Here is a 15,000-nt window from a genome sequence, read left to right on the forward strand (position 1 = left end):
CTTTAATTGTAGATGTTTTTTTACATTTGTTGTCTGCGCAGCCCACCACCACACAACAGCGTTTAGCTATAGAGACACTGCGTAACGCGTCATCATTCAGAAACCACGCCCAAGACGGGGGAAAACAGAAACCCCCGCTCCAATCCTGGCGTTCTCCTATGTCACGTGCATGGTTGCGTGTTGCACAAAAAGATCGTATATACAGAAGATGCCCACATGGAAAGAATCTATATGAACATATATGCAACTATATGCAACCTATATGCAACCTATATGCAGCATATATGAGCATATAGGCCATATATATGCCGCATATAGGTTGCATATAGGCCAGATTTAGGTGCATATATGCGCATATAGGAGCATATAGGCCATATATATGCCGCATATAGGTTGCATATAGGCCAGATTTAGGTGCATATATGCGCATATAGGAGCATATAGGCCATATATATGCCGCATATAGGTTGCATATAGGCCAGATTTAGGTGCATATATGCACATATAGGAACATATAGGCCATATATATGCCGCATATAGGTTGCATATAGGCCAGATTTAGGTGCATATATGCGCATATAGGCCACATTTATGCCGCATATAGGTTGCATATAGGCCAGATTCAGGTGCATATAAGTGCATATACCAGGCATATAGGTCTCCTATAGCTTCTTTATATCCACATATAGGTACTATATGTGCACATACAGGGCATATATGTCTCCTATATAGCTTCTTTATATACACATAAAGGCCCTATATGTTCATAATACAGGTCATATAGGTCTCACTTCTTTATATCCACATATAGGCCATATATGTACACAATACAAGGTATATGCCTCCTATATAGGTAATTTACAAATCTGTTTGTATACACTGTGTCATAATCCATATATACTCAGCGAGCACAAAACGTTTTTTCAACGTTGATTTTTAGTTTAAATCTGGGTGATATTGGGTTTGAACCTAATTTCACCCTCTTTTCAACCGGCTAAAATGCGGTTACAACGTAAACGTGTAAAAAAACACAATTTGGTTCATCATATTGTTAAAACATTTGTTGTAGTTTGGAATAGAGACAATATTGATAGTGTGTGAATTGGCATTTTATTGTCTTTTATTGTGTAACTGAGAGTTGAAATCTGATCTACACGAAAACTACATTTCAACGCATTTTATGTCACATGAAATATCATAAATATGGGACTATAGGCTATGTGGTGCCAGCAAAAAGCTTCCAGGACACAACTATGGTTAATAGTTTAGCGCAATACTATAAAATAATGAATTCAGTTCCTGCAGCAACGAGCATGCGCAAGTACTTACTAGCTGTGACTGACTAGACCAAAGCAAGTCTGCACCGGTCTGCACCAAGTGCGGAACGAGGTGCTCTGGGCACACTATGTTATTGTAACAGACTATACGAGGCTCTGTGTAGGCCTACCTCCTGAGTCTCTGGTGTTAAATGAAGTTAACCTCTGAAGCCGTACAGCCTACAGACTATAGATGCACACACACACACAACATCATTTTAGTCTGTTACGATCGTACGCATCACATAAAATAACTTCCCGATCGCTGACAATTGTGGTCTACGTTGTGTGCGAGAGAGTATATAATGTGCCCGGCTCTCTGGTTAGTATAAGAAAATGTATAGCTCACCACTAGAGCGCACGGCTTGAACCTTGGAGAACGGGGTTCGAATCCCGTGTGCGCTGCTATTTTTTTTTATTTAAAATCCTACATATAGGTACATATATGTACATATAGGTTTCCCATATATGGTGCATACATAAAATTGGCCGATTTCCTATATTATATGTACATATAGGTACATATATGTACCTATACATATAGGTACATATATGTACATATAATATAGGAAAACGGCCAATTTTATGTATGCACCATATATGGGGAAACTATATGTGGCCCTATATTAAAACATATAGGGTACATATAGATTCTTTCCATGTGGGTGAACACTCCAACTTACTTCTTGACAGCTAGATCCACATGTTTCTTCTCGCCAAAACTTTGTTGTCTGCGCAGCCCACCACACAACAGCTTTTAGCTATGTTTAATTCAAGGAAAATGACGCTGGTGTGTGGAAGTGAACGGAGAGCTTTCCCCCGTGATGGGCATGGCCTATTTCATGCAGTGTCTCTATGGTTAGGTCCGATTCAGGAAAATAAATCAGATTTTAATCAGACATCTGCCAATGTGACTGACTGTCATCTCAGCGGACATATCGGATATTGCCTCTCATTGCGAGTCGCACGTGATTGAAAATGTCCTCGCGCATTTCCAGAGGCTCTTTTTTTTTTACTTTGGCTTTATCATTCTGTGATTATAGGTGTCAGTTTCTTAAATGTCAGACGGTCATTTTAGAATTAAACTCGGATGCAGCCCGTTTGATAGGCTGTTTATTTTTGCTTTCTGCTTCACAAGGGACCCGCTTGGGCAAAATATTCTCGCAAAAAAAGCGCGCACAAAGTCAGATGCAGGACAAATCAACGATGAGAAATGCGGTAAAATAATGTCCACACACTGAGGATATGAAGATTTAATATTCGTTGAATATTTCTGGACTTCTGGAGTCAGCGATGCTCGAGAGTGATTTTAGGAAGTGTATTTGTTGTTCTCTCCTGTGGTTCCCCTATAATATCTATAATATCTATAATATTTCTATAATATTTCTATAATATTCCTAGGGACTTGTGCTGCACCGTCTGGTCTGTGCTCCTCAATAATGAGCTTCTTCCTCATGTTGAAGGTGAGCTATCGCTGTACTCCATGACCTGTGCTTCAGCTAGTGCGCACACACATGCATCAAACATGTAAGGAAAGGAAGTGAAAGTAGCTTCGTGTTGTTCTATATAAATAACAGTCCACTGGCCCACTTCCTGTTGGCTTCACTTCACCTGAGCACTCTTCACCATGTCAACTAGGATGCTGATTCCCGCTCCCTCGCCTATTACTCATGTTATCTGCGTAACTATTACTCATGTTATCTGCGTAACTATTACTCATGTTATCTGCGTAACTATTACTCATGTTATCTGCGTAACTCCACTTTATTATAGAGGAGAGAGGAGAGAGCAGGCAGTTCATCAAATGCACTGCTTTAAAGCTTCCCACTGAAAACACTGCACTGGGAGAGAGAGTGGACTCGAACATTAACACACGTTTGAGCTATTTTAGAATAGGGCTGTGCGATATATGGACCAGAAATCACATCTCGTTATTTGTAGGCTGAATGGCGAGACACGATAATATCTTGGTATTTTTTCTATGATGTGGGCGAAACGTTCAGTTGTAGGCTAAGTCAAAGCCACAGTGTGAGATGGCACAAACAACTCATTAAAACAAACTGTGATCAGATCAAACAAGACTGTGAACAAAATAAAATGCAAATCATAAATTGTAAAGTGTTAAGTAAAAGGCCTTTAAAGTGATGTATAATGGGTTCCATGTGTAAATGTTCATTAAAAATGTCCAGTAATAAGTCACTTAAGTGATATATAATGGGGATGGGAGATAATGTCCATATTGATATATTACCCAGCCCTATTAGAGATGTGTTGTAGAGATGCCAGACGCTGCACGGCGCTCAGTAAGAGAGGGCTTCACTTTTTGCCAGAGCTAACGTCTTCTGAAATGCTAGTGAAATCTTTTTATTTATTTATTTTTCGGCAACATTTCAAGTCTGCACAGAATATCAAGCATGTTTTCTGAGTTCTCCCTCTCAGTCAGTACCGTCAGTCTCCACCGCATCTCCTCGATTGGATTTGATAACGTTACAAAGGGATCCATCTTGGGGAGCGTGGTGTTGACAGGTCTTTTGAAGCCAACGAGGAGAAAGGATTGACACTGGCACCTCCCCCCTCCCCTCCTTTTCCCCTCCCCCTCCCCCCTCCCCTCCCCTCCCCCCTCCCCTCCTTGTCTCTCCCAGCAGCTTCTGCTCGAGCTCCTCCAATGTCACTCCTGCTAGCGTGGTGCTGCTCTCGACCTCCTTCTCCACTCTTCCTCCTCCTCCTCTCCTCTCTCCTCTTCCTCCCTTCAAACAGCTGATGCCCAGGTACACTGGCATGTCTGAACTCCCCGTCCTCTCCTCTCTGCTCCCCCTCCCACACACCTTCTTTATTCCCTTTCTTCTCTCCTCTCCTCTTCTCTCCTCTTCTCCTCTCTTCTCCTCTCCTCTCCTCTCATCTTCTCCTCTCTTCTTCTCTCCTCTTCTCTCCTCTTCTCCTCTCCTCTTCTCTCCTCTCCTCTTCTCTCCTCTTCTCCTCTCCTCTCATCTCCTCTCATCTCCTCTCTTCTTCTCTCCTCTTCTCTCCTCTTCTCCTCTCCTCTCATCTCCTCTCCTCCTCTCATCTCCTCTCATCTTCTCTCCTTTTCTCTCCTCTTCTCCTCTCTTCTCCTCTCCTCTTATCTCCTCTTCCCTCCTCTTCTTTTTTTTCTTTTTCTTTTAATAATCCCCCCCCCCTGATTTTTTATCCCATTTTTATCCCCCATTAGTGCTAATCCAATTTATTTATCCTGGTTGCTGCTCCACCCTCTGCCGATCTGGGGAGAGCCGAAACTGGCTCCGAGACATGGGCAGTTAGCCAGCCGCTTCTTTTCATCTGACAGGGGAAGCTTCACCGGTAGGACATAGCACGTGGGAGGTTCACGCTATTCCAACCAGTTCCCCTCCCTCCGAACAGGCTCCCCTAACGACCAGAGGAGGCACCACTTCAGCGACCAGGATACTGCATGTTTTGGTGAAGGGGGTTCCTATATGAAGGAAACCCCCGGGAGGCACGGGGAGAACATGCAAACTCCACACAGAAAGGCCCTTTTGACGACCCCACCCGGGCGGTGGGCACTCGAGGACATGCGGACGGGCACGCATTCCTTCAGTGTTCACAGCGTCCCAGGTGGGAATCGAACCCAGGACCCCCCCTCTTTTCCTCTTCTCTCCTCTTCGCCTCTCTTCTTCTCTCCTCTCATCTCCTCTCCTCTTCTCTCCTCTCATCTTCTCCCCTCTTCTGTTGTCTTCTCTTCTCCCGTTATTTTCCTCTCAGCTGTCCTGCCCTCTCTTCCTCTCAGCTGTGCTGCTCTCTCTTCCTCTCAGCTGTGCTGCTCTCTCTTCCTCTCAGCTGTGCTGCTCTCTCTTCCTCTCAGCTGTGCTGCCCTCTCTTCCTCTACCCACTCCGGCTCCTTCTCTTCTCTGGCCCATCTTCAGACCAAGGGAAAGATAATAAGCCAAAAAAAGCAATCCCCCTTTTTTCCGTCTCTTTTTGTCTTTTTGCTGTTTGGCCCAATTCCATTGATATCCTCAGAAGCGCGTGCCCTGAAGTCTTCCCACGATATGAAATGAACTTTTGGAAAAAAAACTTGATGGAGACTGTATGACTGTAAAATTCATAACCAGTATGAGGACACGTTCCAAAAGAAGAACTACTTTGCATCTCCAATTTCTTTCTTTCTCCCATCTGTGACATTTCAAAAGAAGGAATCAAGCCTCCATGCAACCCTGCAACTCCCTCTCTCCCTTGCTTTGTAGCTCGCTCGCCCCCTCACTTGTTCTTCTCCCCCTGGAATCCCCTGTCTCCTCTCTCCTGTCTGCTCTCTCCTGTCTCCTCTCTCCTGTCTCCTCTCTCTCCTGTCTCCTCTCTCCTGTCTGCTCTCTCCTGTCTCCTCTCTCCTGTCTCCTCTCTCCTGTCTGCTCTCTCCTGTCTGCTCTCTCCTGTCTCCTCTCTCCTGTCTCCTCTCTCTCCTGTCTCCTCTCTCCTGTCTCCTCTCTCCTGTCTCCTCTCTCCTGTCTCCTCTCTCCTGTCTGCTCTCTCCTGTCTCCTCTCTCCTGTCTCCTCTCTCTCCTGTCTCCTCTCTCCTGTCTCCTCTCTCCTGTCTCCTCTCTCCTGTCTGCTCTCTCCTGTCTCCTCTCTCCTGTCTCCTCTCTCCTGTCTGCTCTCTCCTGTCTGCTCTCTCCTGTCTCCTCTCTCCTGTCTCCTCTCTCCTGTCTCCTCTCTCCTGTCTGCTCTCTCCTGTCTGCTCTCTCCTGTCTGCTCTCTCCTGTCTCCTCTCTCCTGTCTCCTCTCTCCTGTCTCCTCTCTCCTGTCTGCTCTCTCCTGTCTGCTCTCTCCTGTCTCCTCTCTCCTGTCTCCTCTCTCCTGTCTCCTCTCTCCTGTCTGCTCTCTCCTGTCTCCTCTCTCCTGTCTGCTCTCTCCTGTCTCCTCTCTCCTGTCTCCTCTCTCCTGTCTGCTCTCTCCTGTCTCCTCTCTCCTGTCTCCTCTCTCCTGTCTCCTGTCTGCTCTCTCCTGTCTCCTCTCTCCTGTCTCCTCTCTCCTGTCTCCTGTCTCCTCTCTCCTGTCTCCTCTCCCTCTGCCCTGAGGATCTGTGCCGTGTGTGTCTGCTGGTGTGTTTTGACAGACAGGGTCGCGACCTTGTCTCAGACCCTGCTGCTACACAGAGCGGGGGTGTGTCCGCCTCACGCTCAATCATGTCTCCCCACGAGCGCCTGCACACACACACACACACACACACACACACACAAACACACACAAACACACACACACACACACCATATGTGCGCACACAGACAGACACACAATGTGAGTGTGCGGCTCTGTGTGAACTGCCTCTCTGCACCGGTTGTGCGCAAAGTGCTGATGCGTTCTGACATGCGCGTTAACACACGGCTCTCTGAGCAGATATTACATTACAGTCAAATACACAAGCGCGCGCGCACGCACACCCACACACACACACACACGCACACGCACACGCACACACACACACACACCGGATACACATGATTATAGACACATGAACGGACAACCTCACAACCTTGAACAGACTCTAATGATCTGATTCTCTCTCCTACACACACACACACACACACACACACACACACACACACACTCTCACACACACACACACACACACACACACACACACACACAAGACAGTCCGCGTCATTTCTCCATAATTCTTCCTTGGCCACTCTGTGGCTGGAGCTCCTTGGCCAGCAGTCCCTGTCTGTCCCACAGTCCCTGTCTGTCCCACTGTCCCTGTCTGGATTTGTCTCTAATCCTTGTAAACATGATGCTGACCAGCCAGAAGATTTGTCTCTGCCGTTCAGTTGCTAATACGTAGCTTGAAGAGTATCAACACATGCCCATACAGCACACACAACCTCTCTCTCTCTCTCTCTCTATTTAATCTGCTCCCTTTTATCCTTATCTTTTTGTAAAACACTTTGTAACGATGGTTTTGAAAGATGCTATATAAAAAACACACAAGCTTATAAAGCTTTAGAAGTTCCTCAGATCGCACCCACAGGGTTGCTCAAAGAACACTTTAGGGACATATTTTATTGGCTCCCTTTGGGTCTTAGAAGAACCTCAGTTGAAGCGTCTCCAGCTCTAAGAGGGTAGATGGTACCATCCCGACTAATGGCCCATTTCCACCGCTGGTGTTGGCGCGGCTCCACCTAGCTCCACCTAGCTCCACCTAGCTCCACCTAGCTCCACCTAGCTCCACCTAGCTCCACCTAGCTCCACCTAGCTCCACCTAGCTCCACCTAGCTCCACCTAGCTCCACCTAGCTCCACCTAGCTCCACCTAGCTCGCTTTTTTGTAGCTTTCCACCGGTCAACAGCCGGGGTTGAGTCGTGCTATTTCTAGCAGCACCTCTGTGGAGGTTCCAGCGCTGTGGACCCGGTACCACACGGTGACGTGAAAACACTGCAGACGTCTGATTGGTCAGGCAGAATGGTGTTTCCTGTGTCTCTGGACACCAGTTTAGTGGCACTTTACCTTCTCTTGTGTTTAACCCATTGATACCTGATGCAGCATTTGTGTGTATATCCCTCATTTGTGTGCGTATCCCTTTAAGACCGCGAACCGCGTTAACGCGGTTCGCGGTCTTAAAGGGATACACACACAAATGCTGCATCAGGTATCAATGGGTTAACATTATTTCCCAAACTCTCCTGTTATTTCCATCAGTCTTTTGTCTCGCTGCCTTCAGCTCTGGTGAAATCAAATCCATCTCCTTGCTCAGCCGCAACATGATTTCAACTGTTTTCAATTTTGCGCAGGCATGTAAATAACAACAAGGCATGTAAATAACAACGAGGAAATATAAAATCTCCTAGCCGATGGTCTCATTTGCTCACGTAGGTCATATAGAGGCACCAGTATTTCATAACCCGTTTAAAACTTCCATGTAGGGATTTAATTAGAACGTCAAACGTGTACGGCCCCAGTTCTTTTGATAGCCTACTTCCTGGTATGGTCACTGTGACTACTGCTGACTACAGCACCAAAGTCACGTCCTCTCCTGCATTCAACATACAACCAAGGGATTTCATCCGCCATTCATTTTCCATCTACAGTTTGTTTGTTAAAAGTTCAGCGTAGGGATTTAATTTTAACGTTACGTGCGGAGGAGGGCAGATATGCGGTCGGTCGCTATGACGACCAGTTGTGGGCGGAGGCAAGTAAACTTGCGGTGGAAGTATCAGGTCGAGACGAGTAAAGCCGAGTTGATGGACGAGCCCCCGCCCCCCCCCCCCGATTTTTTATCCCATTTTTATCCCCCGTTAGTGCTAATTTTAATGTATTTATCCTGGTTGCTGCTCCACCCTCTGCCAATCTGGGGAGAGCCGAAACTGGCTTCATGCTTCCTCCGAGACATGGGCAGTTAGCCAGCCGCTTCTTTTCACCTGACAGGGGAAGCTTCACCGGTAGGACATAGCACGTGGGAGGATCACGCTATTACAACGAGTTCCCCTCCCTCTGAACAGGCACCCCTAACGACCAGAGGAGGCACCACTTCAACAAAGGACCACAATGGAAACAAGCCCTTGGGCTTTATTGTGTTTTACTCCTTTTGATCAATATTGTTTTGTTGTATTGTCTTGCACAATTCTGCATTTATTGAATCAATAAAGATATCAATCAATCAATCAAAAGCGACCTGGATATTGCATGTTTTGGTGAGGGGTTCCTATATGAAGGAAACCCCCAGGGGGCACGGGGAGAACAATGCAAACTCCACACAGAAAGGCCCTTTTTTTTACGACCCCACCCGGGCGGCGGGCACTCGAGGACATGCAGACGGGCACGCACTCCTTCAGCACTCACAGCGTCCCAGGTGGGAAACGAACCCAGGACCTTCTAGCTGTGAGGTGACAGCGCTTACCACTGCACCACCATGCCCCCCCCCCGAGCCATAACTGTCTTGACGTCTTCTTTGGCTGTGTCCCTCTTGTCTCTCTAAGCCCAGTCAGCGCGCTGTGGGCCAGAGGCAGAACGTGTCCCTCTTGTCTCTAAGCCCAGTCAGCGCGCTGTGGGCCAGAGGCAGAACCTCTCTTTCATCACCTGGTAACAGTGTGTCTGTGTCAGTAAAGAGCCTCTCAGAGGAAAAGCCCTCAGCCGTCAGATCACAGGTAGCCCTCTCCTCTTTAGACCCCCTGCGGTGGCAAGGCCTGAGAGATAAGAGATAAGTGTGTGTGTGTGTACTTTGATGTGTGTATCGTTGTGTGTATGTGTGTACATCTGCCCACACATGTGCCCCCGCGTGCGTTTTTCTCATCCCCACATCTCTTCCATAGGAAGTCCATCAGTTTGAAACAACAATAGCATATCCGTTCCATGCCTATCAGTGTGTCTCTAGGGAGCGGCTCGCTGAGACAGATCAGATCAGATTAGATTAGATCAGATTAGATTAGATTACAGTGGATATTTGAATGACAACACAGCCAGGCTGCTGTAATCTGCCTTCAGTACATTCCAAAGCCGGTTCCAACATAGAACATCACGTTCAATCAATAACACAATGCAATACAACAGCACAACAACCCACATCACATGATGTATACAGTATATATATATATATATATATATATATATGATATGATATGATATGATATGATATATGTAAACAGCGTCTAATGCTTAAAGCACTGTGTGATGTCTGTCTGTCTGTGTTTCTCTCTGTAGACAATGCGGGTACAGCAAAGCTTCTCAAGAGGGAGATGAAGAACTCTACTTCCAATGTAAGTGACAGCAGCAAAACACAACCTATGCTCCAGGTGTGGGTGTGTGTGTCTGTGACTGTGTGTGTGTGTGTGTGTGTGTGTGTGTGTGTGTGTGTGTGTGTGTGTGTGTGTGTGTGTCTGTGTGTGTGTGTGTGTGTGCGTGCGCGTGCGCGTGCGTTTGTCGTCGAACATTTATGTTCATACTCTCAGACAGAAATGGGGAAAGTACACACATTCTTTTTGTATATATATTTTATTTTCAATTTCATCAACATATGAACAAAACAAACAGTCAAGCTCAGACACGGGAAAGGGAAAAAAACAAAAACATACATATGATATCAACAATATCATAGTCACCCATTGCCTCGAACCTCGTCGAGGTAGGCTAGAAACGATTCCCAAATACAGCAGTTAGAAACTTTTTAATTGAGTTGGTTCCCAGGGATCTGAGCCTCTCCATCCTTATAACAGAGATCATGTCCGTCAACCACAGTTGGAAGGTGAGGAAGGGGACTTCCATTCTTTCAGAATCAGTTTTTTGGCAACAGTTGTCCCCAACGTCAGAGACTGTTGCACAGCAGTGGGGAAGCCCAAAGAGGTCTCCGAGCAGCGGAAGATGGCGAGTTCTGTCTCCGGCTGAAGGGTTATTTTGTAGGCCTTAGAGTACCAGTCAAATATCTTGGCCCAGAATCCCGTCAGTGAAGGGCAGAAGAACCAGAAGGTATGAGACAGAGTGCCCTCTGACACCTGCCAAGTACACACATGCTTCACTGAAGTAGAAGTACAGTTAGCCCTTGTTCACACAGGATGCCGAACGTAGCAGAGCCTAACCGTTCACACAAGAAGCCTTCTCTTTTCCTCTCAGCGCCTCCTCGGCGCGCTTTGAACCCGCCCACAACTCCCATTGACGTCATGCCTGGCAGCTTCAAGCTTCACGCGTCACGCTTGGAAAATAGGACTGAATCCTGAATGATCGCTTGAGCAAGGCGTGAGCGTGGCTTCAGCGGGGCTTCAGCGTGACACACGCGCGGGTGGTGTGAACGGCCTCGTCTGTTAAGGACGCCTAAATGAAACTTGTGGGTTCAGCGTAGGTTGAGCTTAGGTTGAGCATTGCTTCGGCGTATGGTGTGAACGGGGGGCTTACTTGTGTAAAAAAGACAGACCCTGATATGTAATCAAGTATAAAAGTATTTCTACTGGCTATTTTTCTGTGCAAAGCTAACTGAACCTCACATCATATTAATTAGTCACTGAAGAACTAAATCTAGGAGATAAAAAAAAAAGAAACTGACAGTTCAAGTCAGTTCTGGTGGAGCACAAAGTCCTTCATCACTTGTGTTAGTGGTAGGGAGTGGACTTGGTTCAGGCGATGTGTGCCCAGCGCTTGGCGGATCCCGATCCAACACACGTGGGCCAGACTGCGAGGACATCTCTTGGCCTCCAGAAAGACCCTGAGAGCCTCAGGATCTGCCCTCTCCTCCAGCTGTGCCTGCTCTGTGGTCACCAGGGCCGGGTCTGCGCCGCGGTCCAGCAGCAGCTGGACGAAGGCTGCATCACACCCGCGCAGCAGCAACACCTCCAGCAGGAAAGAAGCCACGTCACGGGTCAGAACGCCAGCCTGGAGCAGCAGGCGGAAGCAGTTCGGGTGGTGGTGGTCGCTGCCGACGTAGAGATGCCAGACGAGGATAGATTCGTATCTGTCCACGATGAGCTCCTGCAGTATGTCCAGGCGTCCCGCCTGAGCAGCGTGGTAGACTGGGCTTTGCAAGTTGTCTTGGTGGTAGCTGCCGTTGTTGGGATCGGCCCCGGCTTCCAGGAGGATCCGGACACAGTCCAGGTGACCGGAGACCACGGCACAGTAGAGAGGCGTTGCCCAACAGGCCACAGAGGTAGCGTGACCCCGGCTGGCTGCGTGCTCGAGAGGGCCGTTCCCAGACCACGTCCAACACCACTTGTTGATCGTCGACTTTCTGAAGCGTTTCTCCTGCAGCAGGCTCCTCAGTTTGTCCACGTCTCCTTTCCAGGCAGCATCGTGAAATCGGCCTGGAGCAGCCATTTCTTTCAGGTCTGTCAAGAGTGTCTGAAGCGGAAGGGTTTATAGAAGGGACAAATTGTTCAGTTCGAGTGACATCACTGGTGACATCCTCACTGATGACTTCACAATTGCTCAAGTGACATCACTAATGACATCACTCACTGATGACATCACTATCGCTTGGAGTTCAATCGCTGATGTCCATTGCTCGAGGTCATCTTTATGGTAAGTGACCTGGCCACCACACTGAGCCATATGGAACTCTACACCTAGTGATTTATGACCTCATTACTGTCTGTGACATCATCAGCGATGTATGACATCATCGGCCACGCCATGTTAGACTCTGTGTTTTGTTTTGGATGTGTGTACCCTACACCCTGTTAGTGATGACATCACTGATTATGTCATCTGTCTGCCAGGCAAAAATGTTGCCAGGCAGCTGGCTGCTGGCCACTGATGATGTCATTGGTCCTCAGGGTTCTTAGTCATTCAGTCTTTCGAGTAATGTCATTCGAGCAATGTCATCAGTGAGTGATGTCATCAGTGATGTTTTTTTTTACCTTTATTTATACAGGGGGAGTCTCACTGAGAGCAATGCTCTCTTTTTCAGGAGCGCCCTGTTCACATTCATACACAAATTCACACCTGGAAGCTGACCAGTACAACCACAGTCTGATCTGCTGGCCACTGATCAGCTCCACTGGAGCGGTTGGGGTTAAGGGCCTTGCTCAAGAGCACCTCAGTGGTGGTAATGAGGGAGGGGCAAGCGCTGCCTTTTCACTTTCCCCACCCAGATTTATCCTGCCGGTCCCGGGGATTGAACCAACGACCTTCCAGTCACAAGCTCGCTTCTCTAACCGTTGGGCCACCACTGTCTAAGGATGGGTACCGAGCACCGGTATTAATTGGTAATGGTTCCGAATTGGTCGGTACCAGGTGTATCAATAAGGTCCTGGACGGTGCTGCTATCGGTATTTTATTATTATATTATTATTATTTCCCTAACGATGACGAAGCGGCACCAGGCATTTGACGGTGCGTGTTTACACTCCTGTCCTGTCACTAGGCTTATGACCGTATATTTGGAAAACTAGTTTCATGACAGGAGGCATCACGCTGTTGAATCACACAGCCTCTGAAAGATATTAGCGAGCGACTGCCATATTGCTGTAGCGCCCCCTGTGGGTGCATTTTTCTTATGTTTTTTCCCCCGTACCAAATTCATACCAGACCGCTGAAAAGAGTTTTGGCAAATTTTGGAGGCGATCGGAGCAACGGCGTGTCTTGCAACTCCGGACAGACAGACACAAAGACAGACCTCCCATTATAGTAGTAGATTCAGATTATTAAACTTAGAAGACCCCCTCCAAACATGTTTTAAGATGTACTATCAATCAAAGAATATACTTTGATTTATTATTTGTGTGATACTGTATGGTTTTTCGCTCATTTTTTTTCACTAAAAAGGTACATAATTTTTCTCTGCCGTGCATTAAAACTAGAGTACAGTAACTAGCCGTTTCGCAAATGTAAGGAGTAGAAAGTACAGATATTTGTGTTAAAATGTAGGGAGTAAAAGTATAATCAAACCTTTATTGGCAGACGCTTGGTCCATAGATGACACATACACAATTACAAAAAGCACATAAGGGCACAATAAAAGAACAAAAGTACATTATAAAAGAGAGTCATACCAGAGTTTCCACATATGTGACTGGTATCTCACAGTGCTTAGCCCAGGATCAGTGAGCAACTTAATAATAACATTCTGAGACACGTTCAATCTACAGATGAACCTGTACCTCAGATTTCTCAGGAGCGCCTGGAAAGTGGCCACCCCCGCCTTACAGAACAGCTCACTAGCACTGCTGTATAAAGTTGTCAGAAAAATAAATACTCCGTAAAGTACATATACCTGAAAATCCTACTTAAATACAATAAAGTATTTTGTACTTAGTTCCTGTCCTTCCCATCTCTGCTCTCAGGACAGGAGGAGAAATCTGTCACTAAATGTATTGTCCATCCTCTGCGTGTGTGCGTGCGTGCACGTGTATGTGTGTGTGTGTGTGTCTGTGTGTGTGCACGTGTGTGTGTGCACGTGTGCTGTGTGTCTGTGTGTGTGTGTGTGTGTGTGTGTGTGTGTGTGTGTGTGTGAATCTGTACACTATGCGTGTGCATTACAGATTACTTGTGAGGCATTAAGTATAGCGCCGCTGCATTAATTCTTAATTCTGAGTGCATGCTTAGCTTAGCCCACTCGGAGATCACTGTGGCACACTCCATTAGACTGTGTGTGTGTGTGTGTGTGTGTGTGTGTGTGTGTGTGTGTGTGTGTGTGTGTGTGTGTGTGTGTGTGTGTGTGTCTGTGTCTGTGTGTGTGTGTGTGTGTGTGTGTCTGTGTCTGTGTGTGTGTGTGTGTGTGTGTGTGTGTGTGTGTGTGTGTGTGTGTGGCAGCGTGTGGCAGCGTGTGATGGAGAGAGATTGGAATCGGGAGGAGGGAGAGATAAAGAGGGGGGAGACGGGGAGGGGGGGTGTAAGTTAAAAAAAAAAAAAGCTTCACAACATAGCAGCTAGCAGCAGAGCGTGTGCTTCTGCTCCCAAAAGGGGGCGATGTTAAACGTTGTTGTACACTATGATGTTGTAAAGGGGTGTAGATGCTTCTTTTTTAACTCTGCTCAATAGGCGTTTGTGTGTCAGTGACAGAATGGAGGTAGTCTGACATATTACTTCCTGTTTGTGTGAACGTGCCAATGCTGCCCGCCCGGTGTGTTTGTGTGTGTGTGTGTGTGTGTGTGTGTGTGTGTGTGTGTGTGTGTGTGTGTGTGTGTGTGTGTGTGTGTGTGTGTGTGTGTGTGTGTGTGTGTGTGTGTGCGCGCGTGTGTGCGTGTTTGTGTGTGTGCGTGCTCATGTGCTCATGTTTAAT

The 15,000-nt window shown here is 47.0% G+C and overlaps 1 protein-coding gene across 1 annotated transcript in view; it reads left to right on the forward strand.

The window, feature by feature from the left end:
- LOC310771128 (ephrin type-A receptor 7-like) overlaps window positions 1–15,000 on the forward strand; it is a gene marked incomplete at both ends in the record, with an annotated part of 79,467 nt that overhangs the window by 58,002 nt on the left and 6,465 nt on the right. Inside the window, 2 exons of the mRNA XM_083663792.1 lie at window positions 3,959–4,084; window positions 9,999–10,054. Coding sequence (XP_083519918.1) covers window positions 3,959–4,084; window positions 9,999–10,054 — 182 coding nt within the window. The remainder of the gene's footprint in view (window positions 1–3,958; window positions 4,085–9,998; window positions 10,055–15,000) is intronic.

The sequence above is a fragment of the Poromitra crassiceps genome (genome assembly GCF_964638095.1).
Source record: "Poromitra crassiceps genome assembly, contig: HAP1_SCAFFOLD_662, whole genome shotgun sequence".
NCBI lineage: Eukaryota > Metazoa > Chordata > Actinopteri > Beryciformes > Melamphaidae > Poromitra > Poromitra crassiceps.